The sequence below is a fragment of the Chiloscyllium punctatum genome, chromosome 3, assembly GCF_047496795.1.
Source record: "Chiloscyllium punctatum isolate Juve2018m chromosome 3, sChiPun1.3, whole genome shotgun sequence".
Lineage (NCBI taxonomy): Eukaryota > Metazoa > Chordata > Chondrichthyes > Orectolobiformes > Hemiscylliidae > Chiloscyllium > Chiloscyllium punctatum.
The window spans coordinates 92,704,897-92,732,532 of record NC_092741.1 but is presented as its reverse complement, the minus strand read 5'-3'; the positions used below and the strand labels follow the sequence as shown (position 1 = coordinate 92,732,532).

The window sequence follows — 27,636 nt, the reverse complement described above, 5'->3', positions numbered from 1 at the left end:
AGTTGAATATAATACAACAGTGATACAGCAACAGGTCAACTATATCAAAAGTATTCTATCTGGATATCCTAATATATGAAAGTTTTATTCTAGTTTCAGATAATTTAATTTCCAATATGTTTTGAATAAACAATTAAATTTAACAATACTTATCTAATTACACATCATATATTCTCGCATCATAGATTCCCTACAGTGCAGAGAGAGCATCCAAAAAGCATCCCATCCAGACCCAGCTCCCTACCCAGTCCCTATAGCTCAGCATTTACTATGGCTAATCCACTAGCCTGCACATCTTTAGACAGCTGGATGATACCGGAGCACTCGGAGGAAACCCACACAGACAGGGTGTGAACATGTAAACTCCTGAAGCCTTCAAGAAGCCATACATAAAGTTTTGAAGAAAACTGACTGATTACTTGACTGTCAACTTCTGAATTGTTCGCATGCTTATGGTCCATTCTAATTTTCTGGGAATAAGTTTATTGTTGAAGAGTCAGAGTTAAGTATTTTGCAGGAAAGGATAAGTTTTAGAGCTTTGCGAAACCACGGATAAAAGAAAGCATAAAGAATAGGGTTAAAAGCGGAATTAATAAAACCTAGCCACAAAGTAGCAGAGAATAAAACTCTAGATGTGCTGTAATTAATATGTGGATCAACAGCAATTGTCATACAATAAGGTAACCAGCAGATTATGTAGACTCCTATTACTATGCCCAGTTTCATGGCAGCCTTGTGTTCCTTGACTGGGTTATTATTTTCCTCTTTAGAGTGGGCTTTCCTTGACATGTTTCTAATGACTCGAGCGTGCCTTCTTGCTATAATAAAGATTTTAATGTAAATACCAAAAATGATTACAGTCGGGCAAAGAAATCCAATGAATGGGTTCAAATGCCCCCACAGCTTATTAAATACAAGTACACAGCTACCATGACACGAAACTGTCCTAATATAATCCTATATTCCCTTCCTAATTATTTTTGAACAAACTAAACCAAATCCATAAATAATAGAAAATACCCAAATAAATATAATAATTGTGATGATTACAGGTACTGTGATTTTTGTAGTGTAGTGCAAAGGATCACACACCGCAAAGTAACGAACAATTGCAATAAAGCCCAAATGATAGACTGACGCTATTGTCAGTGTCACAGATAAACTTATATGAATGTCACACAAAATATTCCCTATATACCAACATGTTTCAATAGAATAAATCATGGAGTTTGGTAAAACAACCAATCCCAGTAGAAGGTCGGTCACAGCTAAAGAAAGAACAAGGTATTAAGTAGGAGTATGGAGTTGTTTGAAATGGGAGATTGAAATAATCACAAATAAATTGCCAAGAACAGTGATTAATATCAAACTTAAGGAACAAACATAAAGTATTGCTCGGTTTGTTGTGGACCTTGCCATTTTTGGACAAGACGTGTTACTAAAGTCGAAGCACAGTTCTAGATGTTCTGTCATCACTGGATACGATGAGTTCACTTTCTGCTCCATTCCTCAGAACATCCTAAAAAACACAGATTGACGGTTCATAAAGTATTTGCTGAAAGTAATTTTAGAGACAATGTTCTTCTTAATCTATTGATTGTTTGGGAAAACAAATTTCAATGTGCAATAAAACATCATTGTGTCAATCTGATGAACATTTTAGGAAAATTGTCTCAATGACATTTGCCAATAGCTTTGTGATTATCATTGAATAAAACTGGCAAAACTTTGATTTACAATTAAGTGTGCACTTACAGTACAACACAGATGTTAATGTTGAGTCCATTGAGAATTCATTATTTATATCCTTGGAAGAGCTTTGACTCTAGCATGTTAGAACAAGTAGATCTTAATCTTTATGATTTTTAACTTAGAGAACAATATATAATGCATTTACCATCTATTTAGTAGTCCTGTATTCAATCTGTCTGAACGCTGAAGACTTCTTGCTCCAAGTACATTTGGTCTGAATAATCCAATTTATTTTACCTCATGTTTAAAACACCAATTGATCATTTTTTTTCAGGAAGTAATCATGTAATGTTTCAATGTAAAACATTAGAAATACTTAAAATGATTTCCAAATATTACAATTTAATTATAATCAATGTACAATAAATATTATAAGTTTAAATGTCATATTCTTTACCGTAGATATATCACATCTTTGATGAATGTTGCTAGAATCTGGAAACTGATTCCTAATGTTAGTCCAACATAGAATGAGATATCTAAATCTTCATTTTGTAGATTCTGAATTTTATACTTCTGCAGAAATTACAAACAGCCTCTGAGACAATCTGAGACACTCCCACACGTTTATGTAGAAATTGAAGTACTTAGTTTACTGACGTAGAAAAGCACAGCCAATGTGACACTTGTTTACAATGCCTCAGTGAAGAGACTGCCTGGTTTTAAGGGTGTGTTCTATGATTAATATGCAGCAAGTTTTGGCACACTGGCTAAACAGTGGCATGGGAGCAGAAGTAGACTATTCAGCCCAAGTCTGCTCTGTTATCCATTGAGATCATGGACAATTTGATAACCAGCAACTCCACTTTGCTGTCTTCTTCCTGTAGCCCTTGGTTTCCTGACTCATTAAAAATCTATCTCAGCTTTAAATACAGTTAACACCCAGAATCAACAGTCCCTGCAGTAAAGAATTCCATAAAATCACTTCACTCCTAGAGAAGAAATTCTTCATCGCTGCTTTAAATGTATGACCCCTTATTATGAGGTTATGACCTTTGGCCCTAGACTCTCCCACTCTCAGCATCTACTTTGTCAAGTCCCTGAAGGTTCTTGTATGTTTCAATAAGATCATTCTTCCGATCAAATTTATACATCTGTAGAATATTTTTCAGAGATTTTAACTATTAATTGTGAAGGCAACATTAATATCATCACGACCACATACCGTTCAATGTCTGTTTTAATGAGCTGAAACTCTCAGAGCTTTCTGGAATCTAAGATAGATTATTTCTTGAAAAGGAACTTAAAATTTGGACCATAAATCAGATTGCACACTTTCTTAAATGTGTTCCTAATTTCAGTGGAAGTGGATACTAGCCAAAGATGCACTCATTTCAAAAGTGGTGGATGCATGCAAATATTAGCAAAATAAGGTGAAAATTCGTCAACAAAGAAATGTCAACAAGTAAACCCAAAACAAAACTGAAACCTGTGAGAAAGAGAAGTTACCAAACAAGATTTGCCTAACGGAAAATTCACAGGCTTTATCTATTCACAAACTTCCTATGTAAAGTAAGCTTTTTACTCAAATATTCAACAAAGAAAGGATACTTCAAACAGTTTCCTTCCACCCGTCCACTTTGGTACACTTACAATGGAGCGCATTATAACTATCCTCAGACATGTCTTTATAGAGGAAAATAGATCAGGAACAAAAGAAAAAGAAAATGAGAGACATTCAGGATAAGGCTAACAAAAAAGAAATGGTCAATAGGAGTAATTAGTATGTGTTTAAAAAGTACATTGTTCTGTCAATAATGCCTCAGAATTGCCATCTTAAAGAGTCAGTAGTCATAGAGTCATAGTCATAGAGATGTACAGCACAGATACAAACCCTTCAGTCCAACCCATCCATGCCAATCAGGTATCCCAACCCAATCTAGTCCCACCTGCCAGCACCCGGACCACATCCCTCCAAACTCTTCCTATTCATATACCCATCCAGATGCCTTTTAAATGCTGAAATTGTACCAGCCTCCACCACTTCCTCTGGCAGCTCATTCCATACACGCACCACCCTCTGCGTGAAAAAGTTGCCCCTTAGGTCTCTTTTATATCTTTCCCCTCTCACCCTAAATCTATGCCCTCGAGTTCTGGACTCCCCCACCCCAGGGAAAAGGCCTTGTCTAAATGTCACACAACACTAGGTTATAGTCCAGCAGGTTTAATTGGAAGCACACTAGCTTTTGGAGCGCCGCCCCTTCATCAGGTGGTTGTGGAGGCCACAATTATAAGGCACAGAATTTATAGCAAACATTTACAGTGAGTAGGGAGACCCTGGAGTGAAAATAGAAAATTGCTTCATTGAGAGTCATTGCTTGTTTTTGGTTCAACATAATCAAGGATTAATTTTAACTTAGAATACCCATAGATTAAAAGTTTTGGGCATGTCAGAGGAGTCCTCACAGGCGTCAAAAGAAAATATAGCTTATTTCCTGCATTGTGTTGCCAGAGGCTGCTCTTTCATTAGAGAGAGGTGACCAGTGGTGATTTAACCTGAGAGTCACGAGACCTCAGACAAGGGAAGAGAGGTTGAGAAGGAGACTCCTTCATAGTAACCTCAGACTAGTGATGGGAACTGAACCCATACAGTTGGCATCATACTGCTCTGTAAGCCAACAATCCAGCCAACCAATTCCCAGCTTATTTCTGAGAAAAAATATAAAGCAATTCAGGGAAAGCATAGCTACATCAGTAATAAAGTGATGTTGTGCCTCTTCCAGAATAGGAGTGTTGAGTAGAAATCTGCAAGTTACTAAAAGCTGAGGAAGTCTAGGTCTCAGCTTTGTGAGTGATCATGTAAAAAACTTTCATAGCTCACAGAAAAGAACTTGAGAGAATCAGCTAATTTTAGGTTAACAAACTGACAGAGATGAATAATTTCGCCAGATTTGAATCTCCATGGCAGATAGTATTGGGAAATGAGATGACACTTTGTTTTGTTGTGTATTTTAAGATCTTTCAAGCTGAGTTCAATGTCCAGAAAACTTACTTTGTTTATTTTCTTCTTGTTTCCATTTTTGTGTATATTATGTATCTTTTGTGGCTTCATGACTGAGCTAAATTGCAAAGTAAGGCAGGGGTATTTGCCCCTCAGCCAGGAGCTCTGGCTGAGGGGCAAAGCATAAAAGCAAGGCAAGACATAAAAGGCTGAAATTCTATGAGCATCCAGATAGGCTCGTTTGAGTATAATGATAGCAACTGAGCAATTATAAGATGCAGTCAGATTAAATCCGTGAGTTGGATGTCTGTCCATGTGCACGAAGTGTCCTTGCACAGTGTTACAATGATAGTTGTTGGTGTACCCTGAGGTACAGCATGGCCTTGCAGCAGCATGGTTCAACTAGACTGGTGATGTGCCATGATTATTTAAAGAGGATGACAAGTGTCCAATGCCAAGGTCCATGGACATCGGCTGCCCATTGACTGTGTTCTGAGGTTTGGTGTCAGGTGTCCAGGGTAGAGGTCTGGAAGTGGAAGCGATGAGCTGGAGATGCTAAGTACCTGCTCAAACTTTCATGTGGAAAATTCTCAGCATCGAGTTTCCTTGTGGTAAGAGGTAGGAAGCTATACCTTGCAAAAATCCCATGGAATTCTGTTGGAAAATGCAATCAGCTGCACCCGATGTCAATAAAGGTTTGGATGGACTTTTCATGTGAATTGCCCAGTTCTGTCATTCAGGCTTAAATAGGATTCCTCCCATAGGCAAAAGAAAAAATTCAGATCAGGTTCACTTTTGGATGTGATGAATGCCAAAACTGGCAATTCTACCCAAAGTGAAAATTCTATCCCTGCATCTTTAACTAAGCTTTTGGACATCTGTCTTGGTTATTTTTATTTGGTTGAATATCAAATTTTGTTTGATAATGTCATTGAGAGTTACATTGAAACATTTTACTGTGCTAGTAGTATTCCATAGTTATGGGGAAAATCACCAGTCTCGGAGTCAGAATCAATGACAGAATTTATTGTACAAAGAAACCAGAGCTCTGGGGAGAGAGAGATGTTCATCAGTACGGCTGTCAGCTGTGAGCCTCCTCTCACTATGGGAGCACATGTCATAATATTTTATACATTTCGTGGTACAATAGTTCAACTATCCAGCCTTTGTTTGTACAGCATGGTATACTTACAGAAAACATCACAAAATCATTGTCAGTTTCAGTGGTCATGATCGTTCTTCCTGAGAAGGAAGATCGTTTTCCATTACTGAAGATCTGACGTATTAACATTTGTACTCAGGCAGTGTCAGGTAGCTAGCATTTCTGTTGAAGGTGGTGGCTGGACTCAGACACTTCGGTGGGCAGTAGACGTTACTGATGTGTAATCTCTTCCCCACCTACCATAAACTAATCATCTATACTCTGTGTCTACTGTGCTGATACCCTCTAGCCTCAGGCAATATCTGTGTGGGCTTTGCTGTATTTTTCCATGTAATGGCTCAGTGGCCATCTTGTGTGCTAAGTTACCAAATTATGGCTCAGCACCATCTTGTGTTTGTGTGCCACGTGTCAGCATGCCCCATGCCAACTCCCACTTCACCATAAATAGAAATTGTTGCTGTTGGACTCATAATCCATCAGTCTACATTACTAATCAAGAAAAGTGAGTACAAATCCTATCAAGGTTGTCTGAGAATAAAATTCAGTTTAAAAATCTGGAAATAGAATGCTGTTATGATGCAACATTATTGTTTTATTTGTGCATTTAAATTAAAATCTGATCATCACAAGAAGGACTAAATGAAGTAACAAGCTGATAAGTGGCTTCGTGTAAAACTTATAGTGTTACTTGCACCAATCCAGCGAATAGCCTGGACTAAGACACTTCAGAATGTGCTAAGTTTGTGTTTAAGGCAGATCAGAAAATTGTATAGCTCTATACAATGTAGATCAGAAAATATTAATCACATTAATTGTTGCAAATTTATGTAACAGATTTCTTGCGGCACGGTGGCACAGTGGTTAGCACTGCTGCCTCACAGCGCCAGAGACCTGGATTCAATTCCAACCTCAGGTGACTGACTGTGTGGAGTTTGCACATTCTCCCTGTGTCTGCGTGGGTTTCCTCCGGGTGCTCCGGTTTCCTCCCACAGTCCAAAGATGTGCAGGTTAGGTGAATTGGCCATGCTAAATTGCATATAGTGTTAGGTAAGGGGTAAATGTAGGGGTATGGGTGGGTTGCGCTTTGGCGGGGCGGTGTGGATTTGTTGGGCCGAAGGGCCTGTTTCCACACTGTAAGCAATCTAATCTAATCAAATTAAATGGCAAAGTATTACAGAGAATAAAACATGAAAATCATTTTGATTGACATAAAATAGTTTTAAATTTTATGTGGATGTGTTAGTGATTTCATGTAGATCAATCATAGAAAATGAAGTGGGTGGAGTTTTGATCCTTAGCACTAATTCTCGAGCTCTATACCTGCAAAGCACAGTATTGTGTTTTTCTTTAAGTTAAATGAGATTGTGCTTCAGTTTTGTGCTATGTTTGGATATTGAGTCACATGAATTATATATCTGGATATCACATGGTGGATTGAATCAACAACACCAGGTTGCACAATCCAGAAACTAGAAGCATTTATTTGGGTTATCTCACAATCAATACATGGATCCAGTGTTAAAACACTAATAAGATGTTTTAGAATATTCACTGTATGTGCTAAATATCAAGTACATGATAATACTAAAGTCATGTGGTTTAAAAAGCATATGACAGAGATCCTATGCTAGTGCATGTTTAATTTTATTTTATGTATGTTGTCAATAAATTTTCATTTAGATTGTGTTTGACTATTTGTTCCTTCAAGTGGCATTTGGCCTTTAAATCACTTCAAAACCAAATGACAAATTTTCCTTAGACTCAGGAGCAGTGCCAGAAGACTGGATAATTCCAAACATTTTGTCTTTTTCAAAAATGGATGTAAGGAAAAGTCCTGCAATTATAAATCAGTCAGTTTTACTTTGGTGGTGGGGAAACTTTTAGAAATAATATTTTGAAGTAGAACAAATTGTCACCTGGACAATTGTAGGTTAATTAAGGGGAGCCAGCATGGATTTCTTAAGGGAAAATCACATCTAACCAACTCACCAGAGTTCTTTGAATATGCAAAAGAGAGAATTGATGAGGGTAAGGTGGTATACATGGTTTTCCAAAAGGCTATGACACAATACCGCATGATTGCCCTGTGAGCAAAGTTAGAGCTCATAGAATAAATGTCCTAGTCATAAAATGTTTTCAAAACTGGATGAATGATAGGAACCAGAGAGTAATGGCTCATGATTATCTTTTGAGCTGGAGGAAACTTCGTAGTGATGCTCCCCACAAAATAAAATTCAGAGCTTTTTCTAATATATATAAAATGTAGATGTATGGGGACAATTTCAGAGTCTGTGGACTATAAAAAATTTTGAAGCTTTGTAAAGTAATTGTGTGGAGTATGTAACAGAACTTCAAAGGATTTTGACAAGTTGGTTGAATAGGTGGCAGATGAAGTGCAATTTGGAGAATTGTGAGGTGACACATTCTGGTATAAAGAACACAGACAGACAGAATAAAAAGGATACAATTCTAAGTGAAGTGCAGAAGCAGAGGAAACTGGGACATATAGGTGAATAAAATATTAAAAGCACTAGGACAGTGGAGGATTGAGGTTAATAGAGCATTTTATATCCTTGGTTCATTAATAGAGACACTAAGTATAAGAGCAAGGATGTTATGCTGAACTTATTTAAGGCACTAGTTAGAGCTCAGCTAGACAGTAATAGAGTCTGAGCATGAAGGATTCAAATACACTAGAAATGATAACAAAAACATTGACAAGATTGGTTACGGGGATGAGAAAGCTCTTCAATGAAGATGGATTGGATAAATTGGGACTACTTTCCTTGAAGAAAAGACACTCAGAAGAGACCTGATGAAAGTTTTTAAGATCGCGAGAGGTCTCAACAGAATCCAGTACTTAGGAGAAACTGCTTCAGCTTGTAGGAGGATCAAGAACCAGAGGGCAGGAGACTTAGTGTTTTGGAAAAGAAGCAAACATGAGGTAAGAAGAAACATTTTCACATATTGCATGGTTCAGGTCTAGAATGCACTGCCTGGAAATGTCTATGATGCTGGTTCAATTGAGGGTATTAGGTGATTATTTAAATGAGAACAATGTGCAGATTTACAAAGAAAAGGTAGGAGATTGGCATTAAGTCAAACTGCCCAGACAGCCTGTGCAGACACAATGATCTGAATGGTTTCCTTCTATACCATAAGAATTCAGTGATTGTGTGATATATCCTGTTTCAGTACTTCAGTGCCTATACCAAGGCTGGATCTTTATGAGGACAAAGTGCACACACCAATGGTGGATTTGATAAAATCCTGCACTTCTAGAAGTGTTGTCTTTTGGTTAAGACGCCTAACTGAGGGCCCATTTGTCTCTGGTACGTGTAAAAGATCTCAGCAGTATGTTGACAAATTCCATGGAAGTTATCTTTTCCCTTTGACAATATTTATTCCTCAACGGACATTAAACAGGGTAGTCAGTGTCACATTGCGGAGTTGTACAAAACTGGTTGCTGCATGTCCTGTGTTGCAATTCCAAAGCACTTCATCAGTTAAGTTTGGAAGCCGATGATTGTGAAAAGCCCTGCGTAAGTGTAGGCATTTCTTTGACTCCAATTGTGGCCGGGGTAAGGAAGACATATTGCTGCCTTTTCGTTGCAAGGAAAGCACGTATCTGACAGTATTTTAACACTTGGGAATCCCCTTCTCCAGCTGCCAGCCTCAGCAGTGACAACCTGGGCACGCGCCAGGCGGCCAGGTATGAGAGGCCGGGGCGGGGCCAGCACGAGGTCAGCGTCAGGAGGCGTCTCGTCATTGGGATCCCGAGGGTCAAGGGGCGGGGCTGACTCAGGGTCAGAGGTCGAGACGGTGCAGACAAGACGGAGTGGGGTTTGAGTGTCCGCCCCGGAGCAGGTAGGATCCGTCACCGAGTGTACAGTTCGCTGCCGGTGCTAGGCCAGGCCCCCCCCCCCCCCGAGTCCGGGGAGGAAGGGAGGGAATCCGCCTGGAGCTGTGGCCGGGCCTCGGCAGCGGCCGGCCCCTCCCCGTGTTTCTGCCGATTGCCCCTTTCCCTGGGTCCGGAGAGATCAGCTCCTCCTTCTCTCCCCCAATCCCGCTTTCCTCACCCTGTAACTTGGACACTGCTGTTTCCGAGGAAGGGGGTAACCGAGCCAGGGAAATCTCTTGATGGATATTCTGATGGAGGAACCGATCCTCACCGACAAGAATAATCCATCGGACAGTCAGTCCCAGGCTTGATTTCCCCCTCTGAGGGTGAATTAACTGACCCTGACCCTAACCCTGGCTGGCGGTAAGATTATTCAGATTTCTCACCGTGTTCGGCAGCTCTCACGGGGGCGTCTGTCTTTCCGTGTCACCACCACAAGGCTGAGATTTCAGCTTGTTTATTTCAACACGCAATCAAGAACGGCTTGGGCTTTCGAAACTCTCCCATTTGACAGCTACTGTCAAGCTCGCCTGTGACGGTGCTCTATTTAGCAAAGAATTGTAAGTGACGGGTGTACGAGGAAAAAGTAAAATCTCCTATTAGTTGTCGGACTGAGTGGTATTTTTCAGACGTATGAGACAGAAAGATTTGGGTTTAAAGTGCCATCCCGGAATTTGAACACAAAACACAAGATTAAAACTCGACTGCAATACTGAGGAGGCGCTGTCTGCCCTGTTGGTTTGGACCTAAAACATGGCATTATTCTAATATTAAAAATCGCACAAAACCTGGTTATACTCAAACCTGGTGTTATGTGATTTTTAACTTTGTCCACCCCACCCCAACAATAACACATCACGACCATTCTGAAGAGCAGGGCAAAAGTGAGGACTGCAGATGCTGGAGATTAGAGTTGAGAGTGTGGTGTTGGAAAAGCACAGCAGGTCAGGCAGCATCTGAGGAGCAGGAGAATTGATATTTCAGGCATAAGCCCTTCATCAGGAATGAGACTGAGAGTCTAGGGTGTGGTGAGATAAATGGGAGGGGGTTGTGGTGGGGCTGGAGGGAAGGTAGCTGAGAGTGCAATAGGTAGATGTAGGTGGGGGTGATGGTGATAAGTCAGAGAGGAGGGTGGAGCGAATAGGTGAGAAGGAAGATGTCCAGGTCATGAGGGTGTTGCCAAGTTGGAAAGTTGGACCTGGGATAAGGTGGGGGAGGGGAAATGAGGAAACTGATGAAATCCACATTGATGCCTTGGGGTTGGAGGGTCCCGAGGTGGAAGATGAGGCTTTTCCACCATTTGTAGGTGGTGGAAATGGTGAAGGTTATCCCTAGTATCCAGGTTAATATGCCTCTCAATGAACAACCCAAAACCAGATTGAATGCTTTTTATTATGTAACTGTTTGTCACATCTTTGTGCAAATTGTTTTCCTATATTATAACAGTGATTACAGTTCAAAAATACTTGATTTACTGTAAACACTTATTTAGACTGTCTTAAAGTTGTGAACAGTGCTGTACAAATGCATTCAAATCCTCTCTTTCTTTGGGGCGAAGAAGAATATTATGAAAATACATGATTTTCTCTTGGGGCTTGACAGTGAAGGAGCAGAGGAGGAGCAATGTGGAAAATAAATGGGAGAGTATTATCTTGTGTTTCTGTTGTCACAGGGTCATAGAGATGTACAGTATAGAAACAGACCCTTCAATCCAACCCATCCATGCTGACCTGATATCCCAACCCAATCTAGTTCCACGTGCCAGCACCCGGCCCATGTCCATCCAACCTTTCCTATTCATATACCCATCCAGATGCCTTTTAAATGTTGCAATTGTACCAGCCTCCACCATTTCCTCTGGCAGCTCATTCTGTACATGAAAAGGTTGCCCCTTGGTTTCTTTTACATCTTTCCCCTCACACACTAAACCTATGCCCTCTAGTTCTGGACTCCCCCACCCCAGGGAAAAGACTTTGTCTATTAATCCTATTCATGCCCCTCATGATTTTATAAACCTCTATAAGGTCACCCCTCAGCCTCCGACGCTCCAGAGAAAACAGCCCCAGCCTATTCAACCTCTCCCTTTTGCTCAGATCCTCCAACCCTGGCAACATCCTTGGAAATCATTTCTGAACCCTTTCAAGTTTCACAATATCCTTCCGATAGCAGGTAGACCAGAATTACACACAGTATTCCAAAAGTGGCCTAACCAAAGTCCTGTACAGCTACAACATAACCTCCTAATTCCTATACTCAATACTCTGACCAATAAAGGAAAGCATACTAGGTGCCTTCTTCACTATCCTATCTATCTGTTGTGCTAGATTATGGGTAGTAACTAGCACTTTTGAACTTGTATTTCTACTGAGTTGTCAGAAGGCAGAATTGAGTTGTAAGGTTGACTGCCTGGTGTGAAAACACAGGTCTGAATTATCAGTGAAGTTCATGTGTTATGTATTGAAATTCTTGATTAGGTTACAACGTTGTTGCCTATTCCTTATGTTAAACCTTTTTTTCTTTAGATTTATTTCTCTTTATACAGTATTGGCAGGAACAAAATATGAGCTGCTTATTTTTAATAATGGATACATGAAAATTGAAACTTCAGTGGTGGAAGTTACAGTTTTTTCATTACATTTCCTGTGACTTGTGATTAGTAAACTTTATTTTGTGTTTGGCTGTATTATATAATGTTTTTAAAAATTATTGTCATGAGGACTTGCGGATTACACATTTCAAGTGTAGTTTCTTTATGATCCTTCTGCAGACTCACTGAAGTTGATATCCCTGGCATGGTTCTTTAACATTCTTCAATTGTCTCTGTTCTGTACACAATCATGGAAAACTTCAATTTCCCCTACTTTTAAAGTATAATGTCATTTTCATTTGGCAGCGTATTAAGTATTTGAAATTCATTTGTATACATTTTTTATTCTTAAAATAAATACTTTGCTATAATTTAAGGTAGCTTCATATGGCATTCTTAAATTAGCAGGTTATAAGAATCTCGTAAAAGCTAATTGCACAAAATATGAGCTCACAGTATTGGTACTGTATCAGCGTGGACCTAAGATTAGTGATCACAAGGAAGGCAGAGTCAAGATTAATCAGCTTTTTTCAGGTTGGAAAGGTATAACTAGTGGAGTGCCACAAGCATCAGGTCTAGAGCCTAAATTGTTTACAATCTATATTAATGACTTGGAGGAAGGAGGAGAGTATGATGTATGCAGTTTTGCTGATATAAAAATAGGTCCTGAAGGCATGTTATGATGAGGACACAAGAAATCTGCAAGGGGATATAGATAGGTTGAGTGAATAGGCAAAAAGCTTGGAAGCTGAAGCTTAATGTAGGAAATTGAGTTTGTGCACTAGATAGGAAGAATCAAGAAGTAGGCAAATGTTTAAATCAAAGGAGACTCCAAAATAGTGCGGCAAAGAGGATTTGAATATTCTTGTTCACTAAATATCAAGTTAGCGTTACAGATGCAGATTAAGAATACGAATGGAATTTTGGCTGGAATTATTGCTAGGGAGTGGCTTTTAAAACTATTGAAGCCTTCCACTGTACAGGGTGTTGATGAGTCTACATTTGGAGTACTGTGAATAATTTTAGTCTCTGAATTTAAGGAAGGAAATAATTTTATTGGAGGAAGTTCAAAAGAGACGCATTAGACTGATTCTTGGGATGAAATGGTTAATTTATTAGTGTGGCTAAAATGGGTTAAGCCTTTTAGTCAATGAGATCACCCTCATTCTTCTAACCCCTAAATGAAATGCATAGGGTAGATGTTGAAAAGATGTTTCCACTAGTGGGGAATCTTGAACTGGGGGCACAATTATAGAATAAGGAGTCATTAATTTAAAATCATGATGTTGTAGAACTTGATCTCTCTGAGTCTAGTAAATATCTGGAATTCTCTCCAAGAGAGAATTAGAGTCTAAATCACTGCATGGATTTAAAGAGGAGGTAAATAGATTTTTGAAATATCAAGGAGTTGAGGGCTGTGAGGAGTTGATATGAAAGAGGTGTTGAGTGGCCTACTCCTCCTGCTTCCTATGTTCTTTACAATTCACAAGCCTTAGGATGTCTTTGAGGTGTGACGATTAAATTCCCTACAGTATGGAAACATGCCCTTCGGTCCAATAAGTTCACACTAACTGTCCAAAGTGCAACCCACTCATTCCCCTACCCTAGATTTAGCCCTGATTAATGCACCCACACCATGGGCAATCTAGCATGGCAAATCCACCTGGCCTGCGTATTTGTGCATATTTTGGGAGCACCCGCAGGAAACCCATGAGGGCACAGAGAGAATGTGCAAACTCCACACAGTCACCCAAGGCAGGATTTGAACCCAGGTCCCTGGCTCTGTGAGGCAGCAGTGCTAACCACTGAGCTACCAAGTTCTAACTGAAGTTCTAACCTGAGGCCACGGTCATTTGCTTTGATTCATCAGGAATGGTAATTATTTTCATTCATCCTTTGAGTCATGAGTGTTATAATGTTTCTTTTTAGTCAGTATTCGTACTGGGCATTCTGTTGCCTCATGAGGCAGAAACAATATGTTCTACAACTAGTTGCAGTTGGGCAAGCAAAAAGCTAGCTCTGCTCTTTAAATGCACACTTGTTTTGTTTATTCCATCTCCCGTGTTTTTTTGTCAAGTTTGCAAATTGTAGACAAAATTCCATCTTCAACCAATAAACAGTCCCAGAAATGTGTAAAAATAATAGGAGTTTTTTTTAACTTTTTTTATGCTTGACTCCATTTTGGTGCCTTTTAATAAAATATTAATTTCAACTCTGTATTGTTTATTCCATATTGGTTTGCGAAATCTGGCTAACTATGTGGTCAGGTGATTGCTCTGGCCATTTTAAGTCAATGTTTTGTTCCCTTTTTAGACTGAGTTCCAGGTATTAAAATTTGAAAATTAATAATCCATATTTCATCATCCTCCTTGCATATTCTCTGTGTCTACTTGGGTTTCATCCAGGTGCTCTGGTTTCCTCCCACAATCCACAGATGTGCAGGTTAGGTGAATTAGCCATACTAAGTTGCTCATAGTATTCAGGGATGTGTAGGGCAGGTGCATTAGTCAGGGGTAAATCTAGAGCATTGGGTATGAAGTGGGTATGGGTGGGTTACTCTTTGGAGGGTTGGTGTGGACTGGTTGGGCTGAATGGCCCTATTTCCACACTGTAGGGATTCTATGCTTCTTTGATCCTAACATTTGTTTTAGTATTTGGGAAATGTAATTGGAGAAAGTTTTGGATTATGAAAGGAATTGTTTGTCAAGAGGCTTAGGAGATGTTCACTCTATCTGCAGAGCATAATGGTACATTCTGATGGACAATGCCTGACGAAGCAAACCACTTTGAAGCAGTTTAGTGCATAAACTTAGTAGATACTGTAAACTTTATGTAAAGTTTGGACATTTTTCTTAATGAGGAAATGACAAATCAAAGACAATGTAATGATTGGGTCTACTAAAACTGTAGCTGAAAATGTGTTGCTGGAAAAGCACAGCAGGTCAGGCAGCTTCCAAGGAGCAGGAGAATCGACGTTTCGGGCATGAGCCCGAAACGTCGATTCTCCTGCTCCTTGGATACTGCCTGACCTGCGCTTTTCCAGCAACACATTTTCAGCTCTGATCTCCAGCACCTGCAGTCCTCACTTTCCCCTCTACTAAAACTGTAGCAAACCAATTTGTTGCTGGTTGGTTTGCTTTTTTAGTGACACGTCTGAATGTTTTTCAGAAACCATGTGATAGTAGAAAAGAATGTGCTCAGAATTGAATCGTTGATCTTGCAGATGTTTGTATTTGGTCTACTTATGGCACTATTTCTGTGAATCTGTTTATTGTAGACAAGCCTTTCCATGAACATGCACATTGACATAGTGAATAGCACCCGCAGTTTAATTTCTTTACTAATGTCTCTCTGTCTGAAGGAGTTAATTACTACAGAAGGAAGTATAATAGCTTCCTCTTTTTTTTTTGAAACTTGTTCCTCAAAACTGAATTGTTTTGAAGAAATACTGAACTTTTATCACAGGTTTGGCACCTTTCCATAATCTTTCACTAAGAGTTTTCTAGATTTCATGAACTAAAAGTTGGATCATTTTTCTGGAGCTACAGGTTTGTCAAATTTAATATACTGAACAAATATGTGTAGTCCTATCTTTGCCACTGGCGACTTCCTGATCTGAAGTTAACTGTCTGACTCTAAAGAACATAGTTTACACTGATATTGTCAACTGTTAAACATTGACGGATGGGGCTCAGGAATCTCATTTTGGTGTAATGTTTGTGTTGCATTTGCTGCAGAGAAAGACAGTAGGTTGTGAAGGTACACAATTTGATTGCCTCTATTTTCCCCTTCTCTTGAGGAGCTTTTTGTTTCTTCTCACTTTTTCCACAGTATATCAGAAGGATGTTGTGAAACTTGAAAGGGTTCAGAAAAGATTTACAAGGATGTTGCCAGGGTTGGAGCATTTGAGCTATAGGGAGAGGCTGATAAGGTTGGGAATGTTTTCCCTGGAGCGCGAAGTGTGAGGGGTGACCTTACAGTGGTTTATAAAATCATGAGGGGCATGGATAGGTTGAGTAGATAAGGTCTTTTCCCTGGGTTGGGAGAGTCCAAAACTAGAGGGCATAGGTTTAGGGTGAGAGGGGAAAGGTTTAAAAGGTACCTAAGGGGCAACGTTTTCATGCAGAGGGTAGTGCGCGTATGGGTTGAGCTGTCAGAGGACGTGGCGGAGGCTAGTACAATTACAACATTTTTAACAAGCATCTGGATGGGTATCTTTGGTAAGGGTTTAGAGGGGATATGGGCCAAGTGCTGGCAAATGGAATTAGATTAATTTAGGATATCTGGCATGGGTGAGTTGGAATGAAGGGTCTGTTTTCATGCTGTACATCTCTTTGAGTAACAGGTTTAGGACAGAAGTGGGAGCAGTGTGGATTATTAAAATAGCAAGGAACTGGACGTTTGGGGTCATTCCTGTGGAAATAGTGAAGATGTTCTGGTTCACCCAGCCTGCATTTGCATTTGATCTTGCCAAGGTAAAGGATTCTACACCTGAGAAGTGAATACAGTAGCCTAAATGGAACGAAGCATAAGTAAGATACTGCTATACCTGGGGGGGTTGTATTTGGGACCTTGGACAGTGAGGAGGGAGGATGTGAATAGGCAGATTTTACACCTTCTGCTATTGTATGGGAACTGGGGATGTAAGGAAGTGGTAGGAGTGAAGCAAATGTAGAGCACAATATCACAGAGGGGACCATTAACATTGTTCTGGGAGGTAGGGGAAAGTGTGAGGGCAGAGGTGTGAAAAATAGGTTAGACATGGTTCAGAGTTCCTGCTATCCCACTATCAGTCTCCACATTCAAAGGATCATTTTCTGCATTTCCACCAGATCCAGCAGGTTGCTACCACAAACACATCTTTTCCTCACCTCCACTGTCAGCATTCTGCAGGGACCATTCCCTTTATGACATACTCATCCACTCTTTCATCACTCCTAACTCTTCCCCATTTCCCCCATGGCATCTTCCCATGTAATCACAGAATGTGTAACTCACATTCACATTGTGTCTCCTCAGTGTCCAAGGCCCTCAGACATACCTCCCAGGTGAAGCAGCATTTTGCTTGTCCTTTGATCAGTGTACTCTATTTGCTGCTCGTAATGCAATTTCTGTTACATTGGTGAGACTAATGCACACTGGGTGACCGCTTTACAAACACACTTACTGTGTCCATAGGAATGACCCTGACCTTTCAGTTCCTTGCCACCTCGATAAACCACGTTGCTCCCATGCTAGGATTTCTGTCTCAGGCTTGCTACAGGGTTCCATTTAATCTCCACACAGGCTGGAAAGCAGTTCCTCATTTTCCACTTATGCATTTTACAGTCCCTAGGGGTCAGTGCTGAGCTGCACAGCTTCAAGAGTATGACCTCTGAACTCCATTGTTTTTCCTTCCTTGTGCCTTGATTTTGCTCTCAGCAGGCAGACCTCTTCTGCTTTTCACAGCTGACATTTATACTTATTTTACTTATCTAGTACTCCTTTTACATACATTTTCGCTGCCTGTGTCTTTTGTTCTGTGTACTCCTGCAATCTTTTCCTCTCGTTCTTCCTCTGTTAATAGTATAAAACCTATCATTTTCAACTCCTTTCAGAAGGTGAGTCATAATGGACTCAACGTTAATTTCATTTCTCTACAGATGCTGCCAGACTCACTCAGAGTTTCTCCAACATTTTATTTTCCTATTATCTCCACATCTCATTGTCATTGTAACAGAGATGGGTATGTTCACTGTACAGGATTTTGGTATATAGTAGTCAACATGGCCAATCCAGGTGACCACCTAAGCTTGGCAATAGTCAAGACAAGCACTTGCTGTGACTTAGATTGTGACTAAAGCATTTTTCAATACAGCTTTTAGTTGTTTGTGAATTCATTCTCAAATCCATTCCTGTTTAGCTTAGCATAGCTTCACTTGACATTTCCAGGTATGTTTGCCTTGCATTTTGCTAGGTAAAGGGAAAGGATTGAGGCTAATTGCATACTTGTATGTAAATTTACTGCTTTGCATATTTCCTTTGTACCTAGGACACTATCACTTCCACAAATCATTTTAAAGGGTGCTGTATGCTTGACTGTAAGCTATCTTTTCCTCTTGACTGGCTGGCTGAGAATGACAAACCAACTTTTAAGTTGCAAATAAGTTATCCATTTCTTTGTCATTTTCATCCCTTTTTGTTTAAAAAATATACTGTATTCATGAAATATATTATGCATGGTTTGAGGCATGAAATGACGTGGCACTGAGGAAGTCCATGCCCCCATCCCCATGACCAGGTGCTGTGTCTTACCGCAGCCGACTTGAGGAAATCCCAGTGCAGAGTCAACCCACATAAGGCTGCTGGACCAGATAACAATCTTGACAGAGTGCTCAGAGGATGCTCTGATGTACTGGTGATGTTCTCACGGGCATCTATAACATCTACCTGAGCTGTGCCATAGTTCCAATGTGCTTCAAGGCCACTACCATCGTCCCTGTGCCAAAGAAGTGTTCAGCGTCCTGTCTCAGTGACTATGGCCCCGTTGTGCTAGCACCCATCATCGAGATGTTTCGAGAGGCTTGTGATGAGGCATATTAAGACTCTGCTTCCCCCCTCGCTGGACACCCTGCAGTTTACATATCGTCCCAAACACTCAACTGATGGTGCCATTTCCACCACCCTCCATCTGGCCCTTCCCCACCTGGAAAAGAAGGACACCTATGTCAGATTACTGTTCATAGAGTTCAGTTCTGCATTTAACGCTTTCATTCCTCAGCACCTGATTGGATAGCTGAGTCTACTGGGCCTAAATACCTCCCTTTGTAATTGGATCCTTGACTTTCTGACTGGGATTCCTCAGTCAGTCCGGATTGGGAACAGCATCTCCAACACCATCACACTGAGCATGGGCTCCCTCCCAGGGCTGTGTGCTCAGTCCATTGCTGTTCACCCTGCAGACACACGACTGTGCAGCGATGCACAGCTCAAATCTCATTATCAAGTTCGGTGATGACACAACTGTCGTGGGTCTCATTAGCAGGAACGACACGTCAGTATACCTAGAGGAGGTGCAGCAGCTAACGGACTGCTGCAGAGCCAACAACCTGTCTCTGAACATGGACAAAATGAAAGGGATGGTTGTTGACTTCAGGAGGGCATGGAGCGACCACTCTCTGCTGGACATCGGCTGTCACAAGGAAATCATGAAAAGCACGACATTTATTGTTGTCCACCTGGCAGAGAATCTCACCTGGTCACTCAACACCAACTCTGTGTAGCCAAGAAAGCCCAGCAGCATCTCTACTTTGTGTGCAGGCTGAGGAAAGCCCCCTCCACCTCCCCACCCCCACCCCCACCCCCCCCCCCCAATCCTCACCACATTCTACAGAGGGTTCATTCAGAGTACCCTGAACAGCTGCATCACTGCCTGGTTCGGGAATTGCACCGCCTCGGATTTTAAGACCCTACAACGGGTAATGAGGACAGCTGAGAAGATTATTGGGGTCTCTCCCCCCTCCATTACAGACATTTACACCACATGCTGCATACGAAAGGCTAACAGCATTGTGGAAGACCCCACACACCCCTCACTCAAACTCTTCTCCCTCCTGCCATCTGATCAAAGATAGTGGAGCATTCGGTATATCTCGGCCCGACTGCAACAGTTTCTTCCCCCAAGCCAACAGGCTGCTTAACACTCTATGATCAGATTCTTTTCCATCTGAAATTCCTTGCATGACTTCAAATTGCTGCTAGAAGAATGTCTGTGAATTATCATTCTTTTATTACACCTGTAATTTGTGTGTTTTGCACTTATTATGCACTTTTATCCTGTTCTTTGAATGATTGTTTAGTTTGTGCTGTCCATGTAGCACCTTGGTCCTGGAGGAACGCTTTGTCTCTCCTTTTTTAACTATGCCAATTCTATATGGTAGAAATGACAAATAAAATCTCCTGTACTATATATAGTTCCAAATGCAGGTTGGTTCTTTACTGTAGTATTTAAAGGAAACCACAGACATTAAGAGTTTGACTCTATCCAAACAAACTGAAGGCATCTCTTACTTGAACCAGGCTATATTTATGTGCATTTAAGGTCTTTCAATGGTGTCTCCCCACTGCCCCCAAGCGTTAGTGCATTCCTCAGCACATCGTCCTGGACTTTGGAATGTGCCAGTCTGAAACTCTTGGTCAAGGCCAACTCCTTTCTCTGGAAAACCAAAAAGTTTCGGGCAGTTTCTTTCACTGAATTGATGGACCTTCAGTTGCAGTTGATGTTTGTCTCGGTGTGCGTCCTGGGGAACAGATCGTAGAGCACGGAGTCCTGTGTCAGAGCTGCTTGGGACAAACCTTGACAAAACCCCCTGCATCTTTCTCCAAATTTCCTTTGCAAAGGTACATTCCCGCAGGAACTGTGTGACAGTCTCTACCCTCTCGCAGCTGCTTCGAGGGCAGCGTGCAGTGCTGCAGACCAACTGGGCATACAAGAAGGATCTCACAGGTAGCTCCTTTTTTACCATCACCACATAATGTTTTGGTGCTTGTTGCAAAGTTCTGGTGATGAGGCATTCTGCCAAATGACTTTGATAGTCTCCTCAGGGCACCATGCAACATGATCCACCCTCTCCATTCCCCACAGAGTCTTGAGGTGGCCAAATGATGACCACTTCCTGATGGACTTGTGGTCACGGGTGTTTTTCTTTGCTAATTTCTCCACAAAGGACAGGTGATATGGAACAGTCCAGCTACTTGGAGCAGTTAGCAGCAATGAGACCAGTTCAATTCTTCACAGCACTGTGGTCAGATGAAAACTCTATGTAGTGACCATGCTGGGTCTGAAGACTTCATTGGAAATATCCAATGCTGCTACTTTGTTCCCAAAGTTCTTCTGGATTGGAAACCACAGTGAGATCAGGGTGTTCCACTCTGATCTGTAAGTTTGCGTGATATTAGTAAGAGATGATTGTCCACTGGCATTATCACCAGACTGTTAATTGAGAGCCCCACGTTTGAATCCCATGGTGTCAGAAGGTAAAGTTTGGGTTCAATAAAAATATGAAATGAAGAGTCTAATGATGACTGTGATCGTCAGTAAAATCCATCTGGTTTGTCAGTGTTCTTTTAGGAGGGAAACTGCTGTACCTGGTCTGGTCTACATGTGACTGCAGACTCACAGAAAGATTGTTATCTCTTAACTGCACTCTGAGCCATTAGGAATGGGCAATAAATGCTGGACTAGTCAGTGACGTGGGCATCTCGTGAATGAAGAAAAATCACAGCAAGATGGTGGTAGTCATTGCTGACTCAGTTGATTTGGGTTGTTTCCAGGTCTTTTTTTCTGCACAGTCCCAAAAGTCATTGCACTTTCCAAAACTCCAAGGTTTCCAAGTACTCTTTCTTTTTTCCATGCTAGGCTGTAGTGGTGAACTCTGTGGAAATTGTTAAGGATGATAATTTTTCCCTTGAAAGGGATATTACAGATCAGTTCAGAGACATCTGTATCGAATTGATCTTTATTGAACTGGGTCAGACTTCAATGTTGGACTATAAACACTGGTGACAGTTACATGGTGCTGGTCTGAGAGGGTGAGGTGCAGGGACATGATTTCTCATGTGATTGGCCAATCTGTAAGCTTGAAAGTTGAATGGCAATACTTCACTATGAAACTGAGACTAAAGAGTTATTGTTCACTCTGTGACTTAACTGACCAATAGAAGATGTGGCCACCAATGCGCACCATCAGGCTAACTTGCTTCGAGAAATGGACCTCATTCAGGGCTGCTATATTAATATCTAGACTGGCTAGCTCAAAGGCCACAAGAGCTTTCCTCAAAGTTTTTTTTTGCTGGCTGCTCCTAGCAGTGTTTATTAATGTTTGTGGAAAAAATCTGTTTTGAGATGCCTCCAAATGAGGGTGTGTTTTCATTTGGTTTTGTGAAAGGACGTCTTCATGCACGAACTATGGTCCACTGGATAGTACATAAAAATAATACTTCTTTGTATTTCTTAAAGTATACTATGCTTTGTGGCACGGTGGCTCAGTGGTTAGCACTGCTGTCTCACAGCACCAGGAACCCGGGTCCGATTCTAGCCTCAGGAAACTGTCTGTTTGTACATACCTCCCGTTTACGTATGGGTTTTCTCCGGGTGCTCCGGTTTCCTCCCACAATCCAAAGATGTGCAGGTCAGGTGAATTAACCATGTTAAATTGCCCACAGTGTTAGGTGCATTAGTCAGAGGGAAATTGGTCTGGGTGGGTTACTCTTCAGAGGGTCAGTGTGGACTTGTTGAGCTGAAGGGCCTGTTTCCATATTGTAAGGAATCTAATCTAATCTTTGCACTGTGAAGAAAATGCCAATATAATTAACATAATTACCTTTTGATTCAAAGAAATACATGTTATGTTAAATTATAACAAATGTAGTTTCAGGAAGTGTTATGCTCAAGGGAAATGTTTGGAATGTACATAACCGTAATAAATCGATGTTCCTCGACAGTATTCTCAGTAGGTTACAGAATGCTGTGATATTTCTTCAAATTTGTCCAGGAGTTTTCTAACGCTCTGATTCTAATTCACACATTTTGTCTCATTTTTGGTTTGATCCATTTTGATACTCCAGTTGTATGCTGTCTGCATTCTTCTTTTACTTTTGTTATTGTCTGTGTTTGATTAAAAGTGGGCCACATCATTCATCTGCATTTAACTCCCTTACTCCCCAGTAGCTTACTACTATCGCAAAATTTCCACTCATTGAATCACTTCAGTCTATCCCTTCTCATGGTGTGGGGGCATCAGTGTTGGACTAGGGTGGACAAAGTTTAAAGATCACACAATGCCAGGTTATAGTCCAACAGGTTTCTTTGGAAGTACAAGCTTTCGGAGTGCTGCCCCTTGACGAAGGAGCAGCGCTCCAAAAGCTTGTATTTCCAAATAAACCTGTTTGACTAGAACCTGATGTTGTGTGATTTTTAACTTTATCCCTTCTCAGCTTACTTTTTCCATTGCTTGGTTCCTTTTTCCTTGGAATGGATCTTCCTATTGGCTCTCCTCGCCTATCGAACCCAGCTTTATCATTGTTCAGTAGAAATATTTCCTCTTTCCTCCCTGATTACGATCCTCTGGCTTATTCACTAGTTTTGCAGTACATAGCCAGGAGGGAAATTGCTGCTTGGTGTTAATAATCTATTTTCCTTCTGTCTTGATTTCTGTATGCTTTTCTTAGCTTTTCACCTCCCTGACATGTGCTTTGTTGCTCCCTTAGTTAAAGTTTTCAGATTTTCCATTTTTCTGCCTGCATTCATTATGTTACATGGGATGCTCATTATTTTATCTGCAGGGTCCTGAAGACGGTGTGACCTATGTTTATTTCTAATCATATTGCACACCATTTCCTGTCTCCACTGAATTTATGCTTCTATTGCTATTTCTGACTCCTCCACTGGCCCATCCCCCATTCTGTCACTGAAACTTATTTTTGCTGAGTCTATGAGCTATTAATGAGATCAACCTATATATCTGCAAAGAGAAACTTCTCGATGACTAATCAGTGATGATTTGACGAGTCAGTTCATTTTGTCGCATCATCTTCACCTTGTGAATGGTCTAATTCCTAGCCTGATTTGGGCGCTGGTTAGCAGGGACCAGGTTTGATTCCAGCCTTGGGTGATTGTCTGTTTGGAGTTGTAATGTTCTTCCTGTTCATGTAGGTTTCTGCCAGATGTTCCAATTTCCACCTACAGTCAACGATGTGCAGGTTAGAGGAATTGGCCATGCTAAGTTGCCCCATGGTATCAAGGGATGTGTAGGCTGGATGGGTTATCCATGGTAAATGTGGGGTTACAGGAATAGGGTGGGGTTCTTGGTCTGGGTGGGATGATCTTCAGAGAGTTCGTGCAGACTTGATGGGCTGACTGGCCTCTATCCACTTTGTAGGGATTGTATGATTTGTTGGTCTGAAATATATCAGTTAATTCAATGTAACTGATAAATTTAAAGGGAATGAACAGCTGTGATCTCTAACCAAAACCTGGGGTGTGTGGCTGTTTTATTGATTGGATAGTTTTTCATCTTTAATTCTTTGTTATTAACAGGAAGATAGGGTGGTTGAAGATAAGCTATTTCTATTGTTTGGGGATTCTAGAACTAGGGGTCAGAGTTTGAGAATTAGGGTCAGACTGTTCAGGAGAGATGTTTCGAAGCACTTCTATAACACAAAATGTGGTAGATGTTTGATACGCTGTTCCTCAGAGGGCAGTGGATGCTGGGTTGGATGTAAGGTATTAAGGGATTAGGTCACAGATTAGTCGGGATCTCATTGAATGGTGGAATAGGCTTGAGGGGCTGAAATGCTGCTCATGTACCTATGTTTCTAATTTGACAAAGTTCTGATACTTCATTAAATGTATTCAAGACACAGTTGGATAGGTTTTTGCATGGCAGGGGAATTAAGGGTCTAATGCAGTTAGGAAGAGCAAGGACGATGGATAGATCAGCAATGATCTTAACAAATAGTGGGACAAGTTGATGGGTCAAATGCTTCTATTACTGTGGAACTATGAACTGATATCTGAAAAAGGTTTGCATTCTGCACATCTATTCTGTCTCAGCACTCTTGTATTAAGTACATAATTATTTTCATTTTCTCCTTCATTTATTTTGTGTTTAAGTAGTGCTTTTCATGACCTTGGTATATCCTAAAGTACTTTGCTGTTGGTCAAGTGCTTTTGAAGTGTCACCATCTTTATAATAACTCAATGTAGCATCCACATTGCACAAAGCAAGGTCCTATAAACAAGGGGATAAATGATCTGATCATTGCTTTTAATGATGTTAATAATGCTGATTGGACTAAAATATTAATTCTGAATTAAAATTGATGAATTATGAAATTAATCTTCCATAGAATGTCAACTTTTCGAATCTATCTTTTTCACCACTTCCTAAAAGTTTTCTCCTGACTTTCTTTTTGGATTTATTATTGACTAACTTGTATTAATTAGCCCTACTTTTGAAGTCCAAGCTTTTGAATACAGGTGGATAAATCTTCCTTCCCCTATTGAATTCTTTTTGTGATTTTTATGTTCATATATTTTAATTTGTTTTCCAGGTCTCAGGAATAATCCAAGGGAAGATTATTTGGATTTCTGATGTTGGTTGACTGAATCTCGTACTGGAGTTGTATTTAAACTACTAACCAGCCATGATTTCAAACAGGGACGATAGTCATGTGGAAGAAACTAGTTCATCTTCAGATGCACGCAAGCTTGCTCATGTTATAAGTTCAAATATCCAGAAGATTGCACAATATTGTAAGTTATACAGTGTCTACCTTTCTACTAAACTAATTATTTGTTTTCAAAAAGAAAATCTTAACATATTGACCTGGCAAGAATGAAGAAACAATATATTTTAAGATTTATCGGTGGTTGGCAATGCAATACCTAAATATTGCTGAAAAGAGAGACCTGTTGGCAAAGCTTTTTGTCTCATGCTTATGAGGACAAATGCAAGAATATCAAATTTTAAATGATCACTTAATTATAAGTAGTTAGAAGTGCTGGTTGGTTGGCAGGTTTTAGAGAAAATGTTGGGTTGGAAAAGGGCTTGTACTTCTTGGGGCAAAGGAGAACGAAAACAACATAAGCAATAGTACCTGCTTTGTTTTTCCAGTGCATGCGTGTCTGAGGGCTGTGTGCAGACATGAATTCTATTCTTAGAAATCTGTGCATCAGCATGCTGATTGGCATGTGCAGAGCCTCACTTAGCAGCTGCTCAATTTAGAGGGAAATTTGAATACAAGAATTAGGAATAGATGTAGGCCATTCAACTCTTTCAGCCTGCTCTGCCATTCATTAAGATCGTGGCTGATCTGCTTATGGCCTCAACTCCTTCCTGTTCCTCCTCCATAACCCTGGACTCCCTTGTTGATCAAAGTTCTGTCTAAACCCATCTTGACCATATTCAGTGAAACGACCTTCGCTCCTGTGTGGGGACAAGAATTCTACAAAGTAACAACCCTCTCGGGGTGACAAAAAATCCTTATTTCAGTCTTAAATCAGACACATCTATAGGGTTAATTTGTGTTCCGAGTCTAGACTCTCCTACAATGGAAAACATCCACTTGTTTGAGGTGAGATTTGACAGAAGTGTGCAAGATTGACTGATGGACAAATTTTGGTAAGACTATTCCCCTTAGCAGACCGTACAAGGACCAGAGGACCCATTTAAGATTTTGGGCAAAAGATACAGGAGAAATGTGAGAAAGTATTTATGCTCAAGAATCTCAGCTCTACAAGGATGGTCAAAGTTTGAGCAATCAGTTATTTCAGGAGGAAAGCGGATGGTGACTTGAAGGAAATAAGTTTTCATGGATTACGGAATTTGAGCAGTGAGTGGATTGCTCCTCTGAGAACCTACAACAATACGATGGATTGAAAACCCCCTCCCTTTGTGCCTTAAATTACTCTGCAACAGTTTTGATGGCTCTGAACTCTGAAGTTTACACTCCTGATTTGCAGTCTGTATAAGATAGTTAAGTTCATTGGTATTAGCAAGCTGATGGGGACTGAATTTGGGAGGTAGTCAAAAAAACCAGGTCTACAATTTTTACCACTAGGGTAACCCAGTAGGGATTTATTGACATACATGTTCGAATAGACTCTGAATTGTAATTATGCCAGTTCAAAAGTAGTTCCAGTACAATTTATATTTATATATTGCCTTTAGTGTTCTAAAACATTTTCAGAATCAGAGTAAAGTGGGGACCAAGTTAAAGAAATAGGCATCAGTTGAGGCAGTCAAAAGCCTGGTTAAATGATCGGTATTAAAGAGGGTCTTAAGAATAAAGAAAGGTTTGTTTTTGATTCATTCATGGGGTAAGGGCATCTCTGACTAGGCCAGCATTTATTGCCTGTCCCAAATTACATAGAGGGCAGTTAAGAGTCAACCACATTGCTGTGGGTCTGCGATCACAGGAAGGCCACGCTAGGTAAGCAAGGCAGTTTCCTTCCACATCTGCTGTGGCAGGATTTGAACATGGGTCCTCGGAACATATCCTGGGTTTCTGAATTAACAGTCCAGCAATAAATATTTACTTTGATTATGCCACGATGTGTGGATTTAAGATGGAGAGGATGGTGTGTGTATGGAATGAGCTGCCAGAGGAAGTGGTGGAGGCTGGTACAATTGCAGCATTTAAAGGGCATTGGATGGGTACGTGAATAGGAAGGGTTTAGCGGTATATGAGTCAAATGCTGGCAAATGCGATTAGATTAATTTAGGATATCTGGTCGGCATGGACGAGTTGGA

At 40.6% G+C, this 27,636-nt stretch overlaps 1 protein-coding gene and 1 pseudogene across 3 annotated transcripts in view; one reads left to right on the top strand and one right to left on the bottom strand.

Moving 5' to 3' along the window:
* Window positions 1–27: 27 nt before the first annotated feature.
* LOC140462944 (trace amine-associated receptor 4-like) lies at window positions 28–10,248 on the bottom strand (annotated as a pseudogene).
* The window catches only part of LOC140462949 (syntaxin-7-like), a 55,092-nt gene continuing 37,044 nt past the window's right edge, over window positions 9,589–27,636 (top strand). The window contains exons 1-2 of one of the 3 annotated variants that reach the window (XM_072556485.1): window positions 9,589–9,722; window positions 25,436–25,637. In XM_072556485.1, coding sequence (XP_072412586.1) covers window positions 25,529–25,637 — 109 coding nt within the window. In that variant the 5' untranslated portion in view covers window positions 9,589–9,722; window positions 25,436–25,528. Of the gene's footprint in view, window positions 9,723–9,782; window positions 10,120–10,199; window positions 10,317–25,435; window positions 25,638–27,636 lie in introns of those variants that run through there. The other 2 variants (XM_072556504.1, XM_072556495.1) reach the window with 2 other exon arrangements.